This window comes from Eurypyga helias, unplaced genomic scaffold (genome assembly GCF_000690775.1).
Source record: "Eurypyga helias isolate BGI_N326 unplaced genomic scaffold, ASM69077v1 scaffold44019, whole genome shotgun sequence".
Taxonomy (NCBI): Eukaryota; Metazoa; Chordata; class Aves; order Eurypygiformes; family Eurypygidae; genus Eurypyga; species Eurypyga helias.
The window spans coordinates 61,244-81,290 of NW_010273490.1; the positions used below are offsets into that span (position 1 = coordinate 61,244).

At 41.1% G+C, this 20,047-nt stretch overlaps 1 protein-coding gene across 1 annotated transcript in view; it reads left to right on the forward strand.

The window, feature by feature from the left end:
* ADAMTSL1 (ADAMTS-like 1) overlaps window positions 1-20,047 on the forward strand; it is a gene marked incomplete at both ends in the record, with an annotated part of 76,479 nt that overhangs the window by 55,125 nt on the left and 1,307 nt on the right. Inside the window, 5 exons of the mRNA XM_010159494.1 lie at window positions 65-275; window positions 6,619-6,798; window positions 8,991-9,144; window positions 10,425-11,565; window positions 17,226-17,353. Of these exons, the coding sequence (XP_010157796.1) occupies window positions 65-275; window positions 6,619-6,798; window positions 8,991-9,144; window positions 10,425-11,565; window positions 17,226-17,353 (1,814 nt within the window). The remainder of the gene's footprint in view (window positions 1-64; window positions 276-6,618; window positions 6,799-8,990; window positions 9,145-10,424; window positions 11,566-17,225; window positions 17,354-20,047) is intronic.

A 20,047-nucleotide genomic window follows, 5' to 3' on the forward strand; every position in this document is an offset into this window, starting at 1 on the left:
AAAAGAAGAAAATTAAGGTGACCTTATTCTGTGCTTAAGGTTTTCTCTTCTGACCCCTTCACAGGTGGGAGATTGGAAAATGGAGCACCTGCAGTCTGACCTGTGGGGTTGGATTGCAGACACGAGATGTCTTCTGTTCTCATCTACTATCAAGAGAAACTAACGAGACTGTAATATTGGCAGATGAATTGTGCTATAAACCTAAGCCATCCCTTGTGCAAGCCTGTAATCGCTTTGACTGCCCACCCTCCTGGTATCCTACAGAATGGCAAGAGGTAAGAATGTTTGTGTAATCTCATTTTATGACTGCTAAAAGTAGTCAATACATCAATTATCAACACATCATTTTGTTTTAGACCATCAAAAGTAATCATTTATCATTCCAAAGAGCCATTAAACCATTGGAAAAGATGTGCCTTTTTGCTGTTTAAAAAATTGCCTTGTTTTCAGAGGTAAATAATGACTATAGGTGCTTCTAATGCAAAGTTACTGGAAACTCTGAACTGCTGGCTATGGATTCCAGACAAAAATATCTGGAATATGATGGTCAGCTGCAGTGAGTGGATATGGGTTACCAGTGCCAAGGTTTCTAGGAATACAAAGCTGTAACGATCAAGGAGGATAGACTCTCTAAAGCGTTTTGGGTATTCCTTATATTGTCAAATAATAATTTAGTTTAGGACAACAAACACTCCTCATCCTTCAGAGTCACAAATGAGTGTTAGGCACTTCCCTTTGGGAGACAGATGCCGTATTGCACTAAGGCTGAAAATTACCGTCTACGCAATGGATCTGTACAAGTCTTACTGTCTTTGGAAAGCAACCTGAAATGACTTTATGTGCTGCCATCTGGTTGCAAATGAAAACACTTGTGCAATTCAAAAGACTTAAAGATGCTTCTGTTGGATATAATACTGCACAGGAAGAAAGTATCCTGCCCTGTTGTCAAGCGTAAAGGAAGAATTTGCTGTGTGGTGGAGGTGCAAGCAAAAGGCCTGTTTAAATCTTCATTTCTGCTGGGTGCAACAATTCATTCAACCCTATAGGAAAACTATGAGCCCTTGGCATGGTGCTTACATATGCCTACCAAGTCTTCATCGATAAGTCTGCTTTTTACTTACAGCCAGGGAGATGTTAATGTATTCATCTGATGAAAGTATACTTCATGGCAGAGCTCTGGATCTGAGCAGGCATCCCAGCAACAAAAATTTATGCCAGCCTGATGTTCTGACAAAGCTATATAACTAGCCTTTGTCTTATGTTTAAAACAAATCAGTGATATTTTGTGCTTTAAGTTGTCTGTTTATACTCACATACATGTATTTGCTGAGTTGTACTTGAATATTTCTAGGCTATATTCATACATAAATGCTATATTTGTAAATAGCAAATAGTATTCCACTAGCACATAACATAATAAAGTCAAACATTTCAAAGTTAGGATATTTTAGAAGGAGTGCCTATGCTCATTAAAATCCTATAATAGCCACAGTCCTTACAGAAAGCACTTTTCTGTAAGTTTATTTGAACAGTCAGAAAAAACATAGATTACAGCATGCTGAAAACAATGCTAACAATGACCATTAGCTATAGGCCGCCCTAGAATGGTACCAAAATAGTTTCCGCTAAAGCAATTTCCAAATAGATTGTTTTCAGGATTCAACAGTATAAACACATGCATTTCTGCCTCTCTAATGTTTTAGCCATTTTTGTACCTGCCCAGGGGCTCTCAAGTATGCTGTCTTTTTGCAAGATGTAGCAGACCTCAAGGAGGAGGGAGATCATTAAGTATAAAGGCTTTACCAAGCATATTAGTCAGGAATTAAATCAAACTGCTCAGTTCAAGCCTTTTGTGTTAGCTGCTGACTTCTCTGGGCTGGGTGAGGAGGGAGAACCTGTGCTACCATTCATTGCTGCAGTTTAACAAGGGTCACGTTGCAGCTCTTCTGTGCTTACTTTCACGGGCTGTGCAGGCTGGGCAGCTCTGTGTAGCTCCTCACTACATGGCCACTGAGTATTTCCTGTGCCGACCCTTCACCGGGAGAAAATTAATCTCCATTTTCTAATTTTTGAAAGACATCTATCTTCCTTCTTTGCATCACCAACCTCTGTAGAGTTATTTCCACCCCATAGGAAAGCCAGGCTTCGCGGTTCTGTCTCACAAAAGTTTCCCGTGGGTGACCTCCATGGGGAAACCTGTACCCTAAAGCCAGTGTGTGGCACTTAAGGATTGTTACAGCTGTTGGCTTCTGGGATGTGTGAGGGAAAAACACATTTGGACAGGCTGTGGGTGGCTGAGATTTCTGAATGTGAGCTCCAGCCACGCAGCAGAGCTGCCATGGAGCCCTGCAACAGAAGAAATCCTGCAGGAGGGTTTCTTTCCTTGCACTAAGACACAACACCTCCCCTCTACTCAGATCCCTGAGAGGGTGCCCAACGTAGTGGGAGGCAGAGGGCCCTGCGGGAAGGTGCCTCCCTTACCTTGAGGAAGGTCCTTTAGAGGTTTACACTAGACACTAGAGGGAAACATCTGTTCTCCCCACAGCCTGGTTTGAAGGCATTTCTTTGGGCTCAGCTGTGAAGTTTGTCGTGCTTTTCAGAGCACTTTCTCACAATAGTTTCAAGCAAACAAACAAACAAACAAAAGATTTAAACTGCAATGAGCAATGTTTTCTTTTCTAAGGCCTTCAAGGCTTGTTAAGAAAGGGTTGTCTGAACTAAATGCCGTTAGAAGCCCCAGTGTTCCTGGCAGATAAACACATGATAATTATCAGTGTTGTAACATTCCAAGAAATGTTTTTCAATATCTCCTTACAGATTCAAGACTATTTATTTTTAAATAGTTCTGTTTCTTAGCTAAATCCATTAGGATGTTGATCTTGCTTTCAGTAGTGTGCTTCTGGAGGAAAGTGGATATGAGCTTCCATTTTTACAGGGCCCTATAAATAGCTACTCTGCACACTTAAAATGGGAGACATCCATTAGTAAATCTTCATCCTCCATTCTTTTATTACTGAATAAGCACCATAGTCTCAGTCCCAGCGTTATTTTTTAGCTGCTCAGTGCTATCCTCACTCCAAAGGTAGAACAATGGCTTGACAACAGAGTCATTATGGGAAAACTAGTCACATTTTCAGATATTTTCAGGATTTTTTTTTCTCCATACTGTAAAAAGTCCTTTCTAAATATTCAAGTGTCAAGCCTTAGAAAGCAACTGAAAGACCTGCTGAAAGAAAAGTATTTACTCACTTTGCAGTCGCTTTCTCTAGAGTCGCAGGAGAGAATTTCTGAAAGCAAGGCCAGAACTTGTACTACTGTAGCCCCACCACCTTGAGAAGAGGGCAGAGCTAAATTAAACCACCTGGGAGAGCAGAGGGTTAGGACAACCACTTCCTCAACTCTTGCTGTAAGCACGACTGACCATAAATTGATATCCTTTCAAACATCCAACAACTGCCCCAAAGCAGTAACAGTTATGATGATGAGTGACAGCCCCCTAGACCTTTATTTTTCATTAATAACTGCCTTTTTTTTCCACAAGTTTGAGAAGAGTCCAGCTTCCCTGCCTCCCAAACACTGCAAATGGTGTTTTTGCCTGAATGCTGTGCATTGTATGCATGTGCATAGATGCTCATAGGCATGTGTTGAGACAGAGAGACAGCCCACTTTCCCTCTCTGCTTTCAGTGATGACCATTAACTGGTTTTGTTAATTATCACTTACAGATTGTTGTATGAGCAGGACAGATACCAAAGCAATGACTGCTTTGAGAGAGGCCAAGGCCACAGTTCCACCAGCAGTTTAGGATGACATATGCCAGCACTTCTTACAAAAGAGAAAATAGATGCTGCATAGACCTCTTTCTTGCCCTTATATCTCCAGAAGTGCTGTGCAATCACCTAAAGGTCCTGGTTAAAGCTAGCCAGAAACATAACTAGCTTTAGCCTACATTAATTTTCCACTCTGATTTACTATGTAGCCACACAAATGCTTACACCAGCATATGAGAAAAGGCAGCACAAAACCAGGACTGACTGTCTGGCAGAATTGGGTGTATAGGTTGTCTTCTTTGGTGTCAGCCTTGCCTCGTGTTTGCGTAAACTCATTGTTAAACTGGCATAATCAAGCAGCATTGTGGGGAGATGCCACCTGGAAGCTGGTACTCTGGCAGCCCCACATCTCCTGTAAAGGAATATCAGCAGATATCAGGCTTGGCTCTGCTCAGAAGCTGTGGGGAGCAGGAATATCAGGAGACATAGTTCAAACAGCCACGCTTTACCTTTTTGGCTGGGTGAGATGAAACCACCCTGTGACACAAGCACCTTTCTCTGTTTTAACGGTGCTGAGAGATCTTTCTGAACGGCAGAGAGAGATAGCATGTTATTCAGATGGGATGTGTCCGAATGAGGATCCTTTAAAAACTCCCATTTCATATTGCCTGTAAACACAAGCAGATGCTGCTGTCATTGATTACCCCCTTTTTTGGAGAAATATGAGGGCTGGAAGCTTCCAATAGAGAAAAATCAGCAAAGACCCCAGGGTAGTGAAGGCTCCAGGGGTGAAATACTGAAATACAGGTACAGACACAACTCCAGTGTGGTAATCCAAGACTGTCCTAGAAGAGCTTTCCTGCAGACAAGGAGGAATCTTATTATTGCATTTGGCTCTCTCTGGCACTTATAAGCAGAGTTTGGTGTTGAACAGCAAGGTATTTTTCATAGAAAAAAGCTATGTAAGTAACTGAAGGGAAAGAAGCAAGAAAAGATCTGGTCTGTCTTACTCTGTTATCTGGTAGGGATGTAGCGAGAAAGGCAGTGAGACTTCCTGGGATTTGGTTGACTGACAGAAGGAACATACTTTTGTTTTATTCATACAGTGCCTAACCCATCTTGGCTCTGTTGTATGATGACAGTCCTTAGGCAATCTTGAAATAATACTTTTAATCATATTTTTCTTGATTTACTCTCTCCTCAGGAATGAATTGTCCTCGAATGAAAGGTTGACAAATGTTTTCTTTTGTTGAAAACTAAAGTATTGTTTTACTTGTTTAATTTTTTTGGAAGCCTTTGAGCCTTGCAGCATTCTAAGTAAATAGGGCAAAAGCTGTTTTTACTCATTAAAGAGCAAACGAAACTGAATAATGTCTTTCTGCACTTCCTTTCTGTCTCCCAGTGAAAATGTATGTCCTAAATAATCAGGCTAGAATTAAAGTTTATGCAGCTCTCTCCATTCTCTAAGAGGGAATGGCCTTTTAACACTGCAGAATTTTCTAAAACTGTCCCTTTTTAATGGCTTGAGTATATATTCAGTACTTCTTCATATGGTTTTCTGCTTCTCAGGCATAATGCCCATGTTGCAAGCTATAAGCAACTCATGGTCATGTCAGTGTAGTGTAAGATGCCTCTTCTTCTTTGCTAGGAGAAGGAAGGAGATAGGGAGTTGATCTGGATGAATGGAGCAGAAGAGGGAGCCTGTTACCAGCCTCAGGAAAAAGATTCTCAGGAAAAAGGGCTGAGCAACCAAGTTTACAAAAAAAGATTAAGGAAAGTTATTAAATCTGATAGTTGAAAATTTCATGCACTGCTTTGGTAGAAAATGGCTACAGAGGGGGATATTTAGGTTAAAGAGAGAGGGGTGGTGGGTTCTTTAGATATTAAGCATCCCAATTTACTTTGACTCAAATAAACCTTCCTCCTTACCTTTTGGAAAGAGTACACACTGCTGTCATGAGAGCCATAAATATAAAAGGGCTGCATGGATATTTAATGGTTTATTATATTAACCTTACAAACCAATTACTGTGACTAACAGCAGATTGCAGCTGATATACAGCTTTTGCATGAATTAAAAATCAGAGAAATGCTGGAATGCAAGAAATCTACAAGGACAGGAATTCTGGGCTGAACAGTTAAGTTTTGAGCCACACTAACAATAGGCCTCATGCTGATCAGAAACGAGAAATAAGAAAATTACAAAAGGAAAGAAGAGCAAACTGATAAGCTGGGGAAGATTTTATTTATCACACTCTCAAGTTTTCATTTGTTTTTCTTGCTATTATGAACCTTTCATTAAAAAGCTAAATTTGAGTATTTAGTTCAAGCTGACTATTCAGTTCATAGCTACTGTTATCTAATATGTACAATGAAATCCTGGAAATTAAGGTCTTGAATCATCTACTGCTGGAGAATACTTTTCCACTCTCTCTGGCGCTATCAGTAGCACAGTCAAGCTCAGACAGAGGCATTAGGATGTAGATCCTTCACATCATGTGCCAGTGTCTCATTTTCCAGTTGGTGGTAACAGAAAAGGACAGCTTTTACACCTCTGTACTGCAATCCTGACCCATCATTTCCATGTCTTTTGTACGAACACCCGAAAACAGAAAATTTCAGAAATACTGAAGCAGTTTTTCTAAATACTGGCAAAATAAGCTGCTTTCACTTTCTGAAGTATTTTCGATATTTTTAAAATAAGTCAGATTTGACATCTCTGAATCTTCAATGTATTTTATATTTGGCCAAAACTGAGTGTTGATTTCTACCCCAAATCACAAGTGATTTTTGCTGCAAGTTGCTATGGTGCAAGTGTGATGTACCTGGCTGACTCTCATCTCCCACAGTGTTCGCAGACATGTGGTGGTGGTGTCCAGAAGCGAGATGCACTTTGTAAGCAGCGCCTGGCAGATGGAAGCTTGTTAGAGCTTCCAGAAACCTTCTGCTCCACGCCAAGGCCAGTTACCCAACAAGCCTGCAAAAATGAGGATTGTCCCAATGAGTGGCTTCTCTCTGACTGGACACAGGTACGTTACATGTATACATGAGCATTGTGGTGTTCTTGGCGATGAAGTTTCTTGGTCACTTAGGATAAAGGAGGCCAATGAACTCAGATTGCACAGAGTGGTATGACCAGTTTTGTCCCATAATCTGTACTTGGTCAGGGATGTGCCACTAGCTTAATGCTGCTCTTTGGAGATTGGAGGCATAGGTATGGTTTAACCATCCAGCCAAACCATTAAGACCTCCCTCCCTTCCTGCATAAACACAAGCCATGCTCAAAACAATAAATCCTTTCCTCTGTCCATGCCTATGCTTCTATTCATGCAAGGCATCATGAAGAGTATCTTTACTTCCCCAAATTAAATGTTTTTTTTTTCCCAAACCTGGCTGTTCTGATGTCGATAGTCTTTTTCTCTTGGGGCCACTCCAACCTTTCCCTGTGATGCAGAAAAGAGAAGGGAGGGATTCCTGTAGTCTGCTGTAGTCACATCATTACAGACACTGAGCCTCTTTCATTCTAGGACCCTGCTTTTGTGAAGTTAACTAGTTACTTCCTTCCTTCAATTTAGGGATGCCAAAACAAACTCACACTCTACTGAAGTCTCTTGCACTTCTCCAGGCTCCATTTTCTAGTCCCATATGACTTAAGAAAAATTCTCTTTATATTTAGGACAGTATAACTGAAAATATAATTTGACCTTTTAATGCCAGTAAGGATGAAAATTATTCCCTATTTTGCAATCTCTGACATTGCTCTCCCAGTTCTCTTTCATGGAAGGAGGCAGAAATTTTCTTAATAGTGAAAGAAACACCAGTCACCTCATGGAGCTGTCCTGCCTGTATCCTTCATATGTTGACCTATCTTGACATTTTACTTAAATAAGCGGATGTTGTCATAAAGTCTGCCAGGAGACACATAGCCATTCTGGCAGTGAAGATGGTAATTCTATTCCCACTCTGTCCTCCTTCACAACAAGTTGCTACATGGTTTATGTTGACATCCATACAACTCATATTTCTGCATACTGGCACTTACTAAAATCAAATCTGACTTCATAGAATCATAGAATCACAGAATGGTTTGGGTTGGAAGGGTCCTTACAGCCCATCTAGTTCCAACCCCCCTGCCATGGGCAGGGACACCTTCCACTAGACCAGGTTTCTCAAAGCCTCATCCAGCCTCGCCTTGAACACTTCCAGGGATGGGGCATCCACAACATCTCTGGGCAACCTGTTCCATTGCTTCACCATCCTCTCCGTGAAGAACTTCCTCCTGATATCTAATCTGAACCTCCCCACCTTCAATTTAAACTTCACTCTCTCCTCTCCATTTTACTTGAAGGCTGCCATGTTTTTGGTCTTCTTACCCTCACTGTGTTTCCTTCCCCTCACTTTACCTCCAACCCCCACTACCGCATGTGTGCACCTACGTGTTATGGAAGTGCATGTGTACCTTTGTGCTTCCAACTGTACAGCACTCAACCCACTTTCCAGCACCTTTACAGAGTGCTGTCTGGGTTCCAGTGCACTGCCCGTATTCTCTCTTTCTGTGATGCTGTATAGGTAAATATGAAATCAAATAGGTATGCTGAATTCCATCAAACAGTGCCCACTCGTGCATTGACCACCACAGCCCAGCATTAGAGAGTTCATACTCTTTTGTGCAAGCTGTGTGTGGTAACTGCCGGGCTGAGATAGCTCATTGGTGTCTGAAACATCCATGTATTACGTCTAACGGATCTGCAACAGTAAAAACCAAAGATCATGTTCAGGCTAGATTTTGGCAAAACAGGGTGTACCTGTGAAGTGCAACTCAACGTGGCCTGCTCTTGGCTATGAGCAGGGGTCTTTCCAGGCATCAGACACAGACAGAGAGAAACAAAGTGTGAAGAGAAGCTTTGTACTGAAGCCCAGTACTATTAAAACAAGGGACGCCATCTGAGAGAAGAAAGTGTGAAAGAGAGCATGGGAAGATTCAAAGCCTCGACAGAAAGTACCTGATTTTTCATCTCCCTACTGTGCCTGCACTGTTTGTAACTAAATGTCCAGGTGCTGCTCAGCCTTATCCCACTGTGATATTTTGAAAGCTCTAACTGATCTGTACCATGGTATGAATATGCAATGTAGATACGGGAGGTGAGGGGTGGTGTGTAACAAGGAGCACCCTTTCGCATTTAATACACCTTGTTCCTAATGTTTCTCAATCTCTTCCTAGTGTTCAGCGAGCTGCGGAGAGGGCACCCAGAGTCGAAATGCCATTTGCAGAAAGATACTGAAAAGCGGGGGTTCTGTCATCATCAATTCCTCACTGTGCCCACCTCTGCCGTTCTCATCGCTGATCAGGCCCTGTACACTAGGCGCCTGTGCAAGTAAGTAGAAAAGGTGCTTGGGAGTGCCCGGGGAAAGGGGGCTTGGATGTCCATCACTGAGAAATGCATGCTATCACCTGCTCCATAACCTTCTCTTGCACTAGTGTTACTTTGTCTAGGAGAGTGGCTCCTGCTCCTGAGTTTTTCTGTCTGTGAACAAGTGTGTTTTGTTTAGCTATGAGGCAGGTCTGTGGATGAGAGCTATAAATTTTACTGTTAAGCGCTGGGCCTGAGCCAGTGTGCTGGAAGGGGGAGCTAATAGTTTCTGGAAGAACTGGCTCAAAATTCTGACCCTAATCTAGATTTAAATTTCACAGCTGGAATGTAGAAGCTCAGAGATACAGCACAGCAGCCTGAGGGCAGCTGCAAATAAACTCTGCTAGAACAGCTGCAAAGAAAACGGTTGGTAAGGGATTTTGTTGAAGATTATTTAAGAACATATTATTTCATTATGTCACTCAGAACATTCTATGAACTGGGATTTCTAATGAACTGTATAACATAAGTTATATGTATTTTATATTGGTATTCCATGCATTTGTTCTTGCCCTTCACAACAGCAGTAGTCTCCCTGTATGACCTTCCCTCACTTGTAGTAAACCAACTGCACATGTCAAAGTTTAAAAGTCAGCCTATCAACTCTGAAACTGCTAAACATTGGGTATCTCAGGGGCAAAAGATCTGACATCCATAATCAAACCTGGGACCAAATGTTGCATGGTATTTACTAATTATATACCTATGCTGCTTTATCCAGTGCTTCATAACAAAGATCTCTGTCATAGAGGTCTGGAAACTGGAAGGACAAACTGAAATTGTGCACTTTAATAGTGGGTTTTGTGTTTTTAAGCCTAGTTCAGACTGTTTTGTCTTATTCAGCATTACTCCCTGAGGTAGCAGCACTTTCACTCTTCTTTACCACTGTGAGCTGCAAGTTCATGTTGCCTTTGAGGGTTTGGATGGTAAACATTTGTCTTTTCACTGTATATATTAAGCAACAATCTTCATTTAAATACTTCAGTAACAAGAACTACATCACCACTCAAGTTTTCTCCCTCCTGTAAGGCTTTTGTCCCTGGCGCTTTGGTTTCTGCATATACCCTGTGTGGGACTACTTTTGCATTCCTAAAGTGCATTAACTTGTTATTCCCTCTTATTTTGATTGCTCCAACTCAACGTTCCTGCATAGCTGTTTAGTGGGCCAAATGCTGCCAGCACAAAAGTAAACTGCTTGTTTTGTTTAATGGTGTCACATACTAATAGTATTAATAACATTTCAGGGCACATCAGGCCAGCTCATAAGCAAAGCCCCCATATCATGGCTGTAAAGAAAGTTTACATCCAGACAAGAAAGCAGAAGAAGTTACACTTTATTGTGGGTGGGTACGCCTACCTGCTGCCCAAAACCTCCGTTATTCTCCGATGCCCCACAAGGAGGTTCCGGAAATCAATGATTGCTTGGGAGAAGGATGACAAGAGGCTCGTCAGCTCAGCTCACATTACCATTGCACCCTACGGGTACATGAAAATCCATCGACTGAAGCCTTCAGACACCGGGACATACACTTGCACAGCAGGGCCAGCCCGGGAGCATTTTGTAATTAAACTGATTGGAAGCAACAAGAAGATCATTGCTGGGCAGCCAACTGGTATTAGGGAGGAAGAAGCCATCAGAAAGGCCAGGTTAAATGAAGCCTTGCAAATACAGGAGAAACACATCAATGGGATTCTCTTCAATGGGAGCAAGGCTGAAAAGCGAGGGCACCTTGGTGACCCCAGTAGCTGGTATGATGATATTGTCTCAAAGCTTCTACAGTACAGGGGCTGGCCAGGGGAAAATCTGGAGTCCTGGGAAACCCAGGAGTCCAGAGAGAGAAATGCATCCTCGGAGGAGGATCAGAGCCGGGAATATAGCCTGCCATTTACTATGGTCACAGAGCAGAAACGCTTGGATGATATCATAAGGAACTTGTCTCAACAGCCTGAGGAGCTTAAAGATGTCTACACTGAGCAGCTTGTTGTGCAACTGGCTCACGAGGTTTTCAAGAGCCACTTGGAGCACCAAGAATCTGTCCTCAAAGCAACAAGGCGAAGGGTAGATTCAACCTCGGTGGAGTACCCTCTCCACAGACTCGTCTCCGGGTTTACCAGCTCCCTAAGGATGTCATCTGCTGAAACATTTCTTCCCACCTCTGTAGACCTGGCAAATGGTGTGCGCAGACCTCATCAAAAGCCTGCTATCCTCCGAAAGATTTCAGCGGCTCAACAGCTTTCTGCGTCAGAGGTTGTTACCCACCTGGGACAGACAGTGGTCCTAGCCAGTGGCACACTGAGTGTGCTGCTTCACTGTGAAGCGGTGGGAAACCCAAAGCCCACCATCAGCTGGGCTAAGAATGGAGAGGAGGTGAAATATAATGATAGGTAAAGTATATTACTTAACTTTAAGAAAATAATTGATGTTTTGACTCTTCCGTTTCCATGTTTTACTGCCTGTCAGTCCCATGGACAAAACTGTATTTTGCTGTAGTCTGATTTCATAGCAGAAAGAAACACTAGGACATGTGAAGTGATAAACAGTGCACCATGACTCTTCGGTAAGGTCTGGGTGCTGGGTTAGTCTGGTGTGACAAACAGGAGCTTTACTTCTGTTTCAGTAACTAAAAAGTAGAGTTTGTAGAAGTAGGTAAGTGCCTAATGCAGTCAACAAAGCACTCCATTTCTGGAGGTTGCGAGCCTTAGGGTATTTTGCAGCTGAAGGTGGAGGTTTCTGCTATGATGATTGGTTTTGCGATATGAAGATTGATTACTATTACTACTGTTATCCTCTGTTGGAGATAAGAATTGTATTTCTCACAGTGCTCCAGCACGGTCTGTCTGATATATTGTGGTAGCTGAAGATGGAGGAAGTGAGGCTTCTGCCTTCCACACATGTATCTGTGTGTAAAACTGCCCCAGGATAAACCTCAGGGAGCGTTACTATCACCATTCCCCGTGTATGCTCTGATAGAGTCTCGAGACTGCAGAAGCATACTTTGTGGCTATTTGCAGCTATGCAGTCATCTCAACGCAATGATCTCTAAGTGTAAGTCTCCTCATCTGAGCTGGTGCATCCTCATCTGTTCAGGCTCCAGTGTGCTGGCCCCAAGTGTAGCCTGAGAACTTGAGTAACAAAACGCTTTTATCAATGTACCACGGAAATGATGCTTTTTTTCCTTCAGGCAGCACAGAAAGATACTCTTTTCAATGCTAGCTATATATATATATATCAACCATGTTGATAACATACATTTTTCTCATATGTATACTTGAGATTTTGGGTTCTGTTCTGTGAGAAAGTGGGATATAAGGGCAGGCAGGAGTGTAAGAGGCAGTTATATTAACCAACATGGTACAACAAAGTAGTCCAGGGATCTGCTAGCAGCTCTCTCTGCGCAAGATACTGACCTCAGTTAAGACATCTGAATTTAGTCTTAAGATCAGTTTGGGAAATCAGGTGAGGTGAAGTCAAAGCAAAAATTAATTTCCAGTGTGGTGCCTGTGGATCATCCAGTAAAGTCTTGATTTAGGTACAATTGCTTCTCCTTCAGAGTTATACAATTAGTTTATTAGCTCCTTTCTCACTTTAGCAAATGAGTGACTACAAAATCATTGTTTGCTCTAATGTACTGAAATTCCTGCTTCTTGTCTCTCTTTCTATGTCAGAAGGCTAGTAAGTATAATAGGTATCACACAAAAAATGGTAGCTTTTGCAGGGGGAGAGGACACTAAGAGCAAAAATGTGAAAATCACATGAACTTCTTAATTAGGACTTGGGCCATTATTAAAGTATTCCTTTATTTGGCCATATTCCTCTGAAAATATCTTCATGGCCCCTCAAAAAGTTTTGTATATACATTTTCATTGCCAGTGGTTATATCCTGTTGGAACTGTGCTATTAAGGGACTTCTTTTCCCCCCCCTCTACTTGAAATGACTGTGATTTCTGTGTTATGCTAGGTAAGTCCGCCTGTGGACACTACACTCATGAGAAAACTGCAAGGTAATCTCACACCATAAAGCAGTCATGGTGTAGCAACAGGCAGATTCACTTAGCTGACAATAAAACAATCATACAATTTCTGAAATTTTAGTTTGATTTTTTTTTTTTTTAAACTTTACAATGTCTTTCAATGTTGGGGATTTTTTAATGGGTTTGGTTTTTTTTTTCAGTTTGGCTGAAATAGCATTCCACGTTGTGCTGTATTTCTGGATTATCAGGCAACTATGTGTGCTTAAAATTTCTATAGGAAAGACTGAGGAAAGTACAGCTTATTTGCCAGTTAGTAGTGTTATTTGTTAGCCTCTTTTCTTTAAAGGTTGAGGCAGTTTTTAACTTCCTTGATGGACTTTGTTCTGTACACATCCATCCACTAGTTCCACCAGTTTGATGGGTGGGAGGGAAAATGAGCAGTGCTCTGGACTTCAGAGGTGCTCAGAATCTGTAACTTTGGAGTTAATGGAAGTTTAGAAGTCATGGTGCATATAAAATTGGGTTGTGGATGTTATGCTGGGTTCTTAACAGCAGTATTCTGGTTTTGGCTCAGAATGCTCTTGCTAGCTGCCAGTCAGCTGTGTAAATGTAAGCCACAGCTTAAGCAGTCTCACAGTGTACTGCTGTAAACTGCCAGTCCATCTGCATGTGGTGGTGTTTGAGGTGATGGTACGCTAGAGCTGTCGTTCAGCTCTGCAGCTTGTCTTCTTCACACTTTGCCAGCCACTGAATGGAGAAGAGAAACCATTTGTCCATTCCACCTCTGTCTTAATGGGAACAAGAAAATTAATGTAGATGGATCTTTCTGTACCAGTATCAAAGAAAGACACTTTTGGTGAAGAAGGTCAGAGAGTTGTACTGAAGTCCCTCCGTTCATGCTCTGCTGACTATAGTGATACTCGGTTGTAACTAGTTGTTAGAATGAGGGTTTCTGGGTTTAGGTTGGGTGATGCCTATCTGTATCATGTATTACTAAATACTGAGATAAAGGCACTCACTTCTATGCATTGTGCATAGGAGTGCACCTTGGATTTTGTCTGGCCCAGTGTTGGAGCAACAAATGGCTCTATTCCCATTGCTTCCTTCCATGAGCTGTGCAGTCCACCTAAAAGTATTCGGGACTCTTACTCCATAGCTCCACTTGTAAAAATTAATTTCTTTAGCTTTAATCTAGCTACTCTCACAAAAAGATATAACACAGGCCAAAAGAACTTGGTCTTCTGTTACTCAGTAGAATGAAAACATGAAACAAAAAGCTGCAGCAGTTGAAAACAGCTGTGTGGTTCCAGTAAAATTGTGTGGTTCTAGTAAAATATCCTTGACTTGAGTCTGCACATTCAGCCTGAGTACGTATTTAACATGAGTGTCCATACTCCCTCTTAAGGTTAAAGTGTCAGATTAACACCAGCATGGGTTTTGAGTGCAGTTTCAGAGCCTGCTAGTTTCTGTACCAAAGTCTGGAGACTTCTTTAAATGATGGAAAATGTTTTATTTCAAAGACAAATTCAGATTAACTTCCTTAGGAATCAGTTTTAAAAGTGAAAAATCTTTGAGGGATTTATGCATTGTTTGGTAAGCCTCCCAAGTATGCTGTAATTTTCATCACTGGGAACCAGTTTGTACTTGATAATTAAACCTTCCTAAACCAGGAATATATTTTATAAATGTACAAGAAGCAGAATGTAAACAGTAGGTGATATAGAGTTAGGTGTTTGTGAGGTGCTATCAGAACCAGTCACTGATTATAAACCTTGTAAAATACGTTTTTGTCTTGGAGACAATGGAGTATGGAGTAACTGAGATGAGACTGATTAGACATTAAGCTGCATTATTTTAAGTCCATAAATGTGATTCTGAAGCCATGCTGCTGACAGAAAGAATTGCTACAGCTGGTATTTTTTTCACCACTGACAAGCAACTCAATACCTAACAAAAATAGCAGTCTACGAGCAAATAGGGAATCCAGCCAAAATCATTCTATACAAAGAGGGATAATAAAAGATCTGCTTTCAAGAAAAGCAGCTATGCCAAATTGTGACATACAAATAACAGAAAGAATTATTGGAAAGAAGAGGACATTAGCTTTGTTTCTAGAGAAGGACATTAAAACTTGGTTTGAAAAAATAGGAAGATGGTGCTGCATTGGAGTTTATTTTTTGTAAAGGCAAGTACCTACCTGGCTTACTTCTATTTCTGAAAATATTTATGTTGGATCTTGAGGTGTCTTAAACTGACAAAGAGAGGTGTACATCAGCAGAGTTCATTAACAACAACCAAATTATTACCCCATTTGTATGTGTTTTACAAGGAGCAATATTAAGCAAGCTCTTCCCTCAACTTGAAGGTGATGGAAACATTTCTAAAAACATATTTTTTAGTGGCTTGTAGGTGTTAGTTTGATATAGGGCTGGCTGATCAGCCTACGTACTATATTTGCACACATTCAGGCAGAACATACACAACAATTTAGCTGTTACATGCTAGTATAATTTGAGATAAATTCTGAATCTCTAATGAATTCTGTGTAGAGATTGATCAGTCAGTGTTAAACTAAAACAATTCCATGTGAGATACTGATGCATGCTAACCTTAGTTTTGCAAGCAAAGAAATTTGTTAGTTGCTGGCAACGTTAGCAGTGGCTAACTAGAATTCTGCCCTGTTTATGCCTAAATGGTAAGAAAGCAATCCTTGAAAGCAGAAGTGGGGAGGGAATTCATTCAGCCATTGGGATTTTTTTTGTTGTGCAAGCAAAGATGCACTTTAAAAATGATAAATGCTTGTTTTGCAAATGTGCATTTTTCTAGGCACATGCAAAACTTGGTTGACCGAAAGCAGCTCTTTCCTTTTATTAATAATTATTATTACTGAAAAAAGGATCAAAAAAGAGTTTTAACTCCGTGTTTTTTCTTATAATAGATTTTGATGTGTGGCCCTAATCTGATTTGTTTTAGAGGTCTGCCACCCACAGTATTGTGCAAGATCAAGTATCTGTTTCTTTTTGGTCCATGAGACAACAGTTTTCACTGCAGGGGTGGGAGTGGAAAGAAGCTCATCAATGCCAGGATCTGTGAGCAGGCTTTTATTGCCTGTGTTTTACAGGCATATCCCTCCGGCGCCTTCACCCTTCAGTGTCAATCACAGCCTCAACGAACAGTTTACATACAACAGCTGCTGAAAGTTGCCTATGAGAAAAGTAACTTATCATTAGGTTTTATGAACTGTTTCGGCTAAAAAACCTAAGCAAAAGGAACAGTAATCATGAAATACACTCTGCTGAAAATAAGGGAATATAGGCATTGACTAGAGCCCAGGGACTGAGTTCTTGTTTAAACAGGTATCCATCAGGACCTGGTGGAGTTCTACTACTGTGAAAAGGAGCAGTTCGTAAGAGCTCTACGGCCATATTCATCCCATGGGCAGTACTCTACAATCACTGTAGGCTTTCTTACAGCAGAGGAAAGAAACAGGAGGCTCAGCCCAAGGAGGAGATGAGTATTCTCCTCTGTCTTCAATGACTATTAAGGCAGCAACAAGATTGCTGAGTTTGTACAAACTGCCCAGCAATCAAAGAAGTTGGAGCCTGTTACAGGCTTTGACACTGAGCCTGTGGTTCACTTCACTTCTTTCTGCTTAGCTTCAGCATGTTTCATGATTTTTTTTTTTTCCCTTGCAATAATTTGGCTTTTTCTTTACTATTGCTACTCCTGCTTTGCAGAACTGGGAGACAGGGAGGTTAGGCAACTCATCCGACATTATACGAGAAGGGACGCAACGGAGGAGGATGTTTCAAAAACCATGAGCAGATGTCCTAAGTACTCAGCCATCTTTAATACACAATTCAGCAGTAGAAGAACTGGGAATGAGACTAAAGTTTAATTTAGGTGCTCCAGTCTCAATGCAAGGCTTGAAATTTCTTAATAGATTTTTAAATATAACCTCAAGGCCTGAACTGAAAAAAAAAACCCTAAACCTGACAAAAAAATCCCAGTAAATGTATTAATGTTCACACAAACTAAGAGATTGCTACATCTTTCTTTCTGCTTTACTCCAGGATGCTACTTCAGCCTGATGACTCCTTGCAGATTCTAGCACCTGTGGAAGCTGATGTGGGTTTCTATGCTTGCAATGCATCCAATGCCCTGGGATCTGACTCTGTCTCCATTGCTGTCACTCTAGCAGGTAATAGTTCACCCTCTGATTGCAGGATGGTCCCTGCCACTCTTGTGACTTAGGACAGAAATCGTTTGTGGGGGAAGAAATGATTGTGGATGCAGGGTGAGCAAGGTGGATCAACAGTTACACTGGTGAAAACATAGGGTATGAAAACCCTCAGGGAAAACCCTGAGGTATAGTCCAACTTTCAAAGACAATTCCTGGAACTTGTGGATTTCTGCAAGAGATCAATGTTTTTTCTCACTTGCTACATCTGACATGTGCTCATCCTGGTTATTCATGGGCTATAGGGGCTGTGCAGTCCAAGCCTCCCAATTCTTATGCTTCATTTTAAACCTATCTCTGATCTTTTGAAGTCTAACAGCCTGATTGAAGGACTTAATCAGATGTATGTTAAGCAAGCCTAAAAAATACCAGAGCTGAAGAGCTAGTGCCTTGCAGGATCAAACCCTGTATCATATTCATCCACTGTTGCACAAGCATAGCTGACACTGTTTCAATTGCTGACAAATACAGGTTCATAAAAAATTAACTTACATTTCTGTAGCAATGGTAGAGTTCTAAAACAGACGAAATATCCTTTGTTAGTTTAGGTTTCAGTTCTGAAGAAAACTCACCCAAATAAAAGCCAAGAGAAACGGGATATAGTGCAGGAATCCAGCTTTTTCAGGGTTCATTGGTAGACAGTGTCAGCAGGGTCACAACCACACTGGTTGACAAGTAGAAGGACACAGCAGCAAATGTGAATGAGGAGCTGTTGAGTAAGATGAAGGGGGGACAGAAAAGACAGCTAAAGACTGTGACAAGGCAGAGAAGCCTTAGAGAGGGAGGATCCTACTTATCACAAAGGCAAAAGAAAACACATTAGGAATGCTAGAAACTTTACTGATTTTTTAGACCTCTCCATTTCTTGGCTCCAGAATGTGGAAGCATTTGGAGGCCTCTGATGTACAGGCAGTGACCATCAGATGTATAATTAAAGGAAGGAATCACTGTTGATGAGCTTGATTTTTTCACATCAAACAGAGAAGATTTCAGGTAAGAGGATCTTAAAGAAAATCTAAGAATGCAGCAATGCCCAGCAGTCAAGCTCTGATGATCAGTAACCAATTGGAAAGAGACCTTGTCTGTTCCTTAGAAGGCAAAGAACTGAAACCCCCAGGGTGGAAAAGGAAGATCTGCGTCACTGCTACATACTACATGCAGGCAAAACCAGAGTCTGATCATTTTACACTACTGCAGATAGTAATTTCTTTGCTAAATCACGGGCAGCTTGGCAGTGGTGCTTCTGTTAAGACAGTATAGTGTTTTATAAAGTGCATCTCCACAGTAAACCTCTTGTGTTGCACCAGCAAGAAGCTGAACATCAGGTTAAAAAATCATCAGTCCAAACTGCCATTCTGTCCATATTGCTCCAATGAGTTTCAAAGCCATAGTCTTAGTACAACACAGTTTGTGGAGACAATGCTATGTGAAGCTATAGAAAAATAAGCTGAGCGTTAGGTACACATGTGGCACAGAAAGACTATTAGCTTTTTGATTATAATTAGTTATCAAGGCTGTAGTTTAACCTTTTTAGATGAAATAACTTGCCTGCATCCCAGACTCAAGCTGAACTCTGCTGAGGAATTGGTATATATTTCCATCTTGCATCCAAGGCAATGAGCTGAACGTCTTATAAAATGAGGCCATAAATATCAAAATAAGATACTGAGCAGTTTTTGGAACAAAGCAAAACCTTTTTGGCATAATGGAAGGACTTTCTCAAAAACACTGGAAAGCTGAGACCATCTTTAGAAGGATCAGAGTGGGACCGAAAGTTTAGTTCATTGAAGAATTTCCTGATTAGTTTAACACACGCATGGAAAAAAGGCCGTGGAATATGCTTCCATTTTTCTCAATGGTTTGCTACTCATTTAGGGGTTGAACAACTAATAGATTTTTAATCTTTTGATGAGATTGTGGAAAAACAATCAGGGAAATAAAGGGCTGATGAACAGCTGTAGAATTTTTCTTTCTTTTCTTCAGGCTTTGCCACAAAGCATCAAAACTTTTGGAGATATTTCAGAAATAAAATGTAATATTTTATTTTGCTATTCATAGGCATTAAAAGCAGCAAAAGAAAAATTTTTTAAATTACAAAAAAAAAAAACTCCTCAAACTGATATGACGGGAATTCCAGATGAAAGGCATCTTTTAAAAACCCTGGAAATATGGCTATGTGGAGCAGTTTATGGTTAGGGCTGAATTAAAGTTTCAGGAGTCGCCATGAGCTCAGTGAAACCAAATTCTTTTTCAAACCTTCATCTTTTCTTCCTTGATCACCTCCAGATTAAGATACAAATTAAGCCAGTGGTAGACATTAGCCTAAAACTGCAGCTTCTGAAGGCATATGATGAACCTGATTTGTATCTGAACATTTATTTAAAAGGAGGAAAAAAAAATTATAGATTTTTGGATAAAGATGACTTTGAAAATACAACACTGAGTCAAAAATGCCCAAGGCCCATACTGTTTAAAGTGATATTGTCATGTTCTGCTCCTCCTGCCAACAGAGCATTTTTGCTGGGAGAGAAACAGTGAGGCCATCAGGACTAGGGCAGTGATGGTCCCCCCGTACTGAGCGCTGGTGAGGCCGCACGTCGAACACTGTGTTCAGTTTTGGGTCCCTCACTGCAAGACAGACATTGAGGTGCCGGA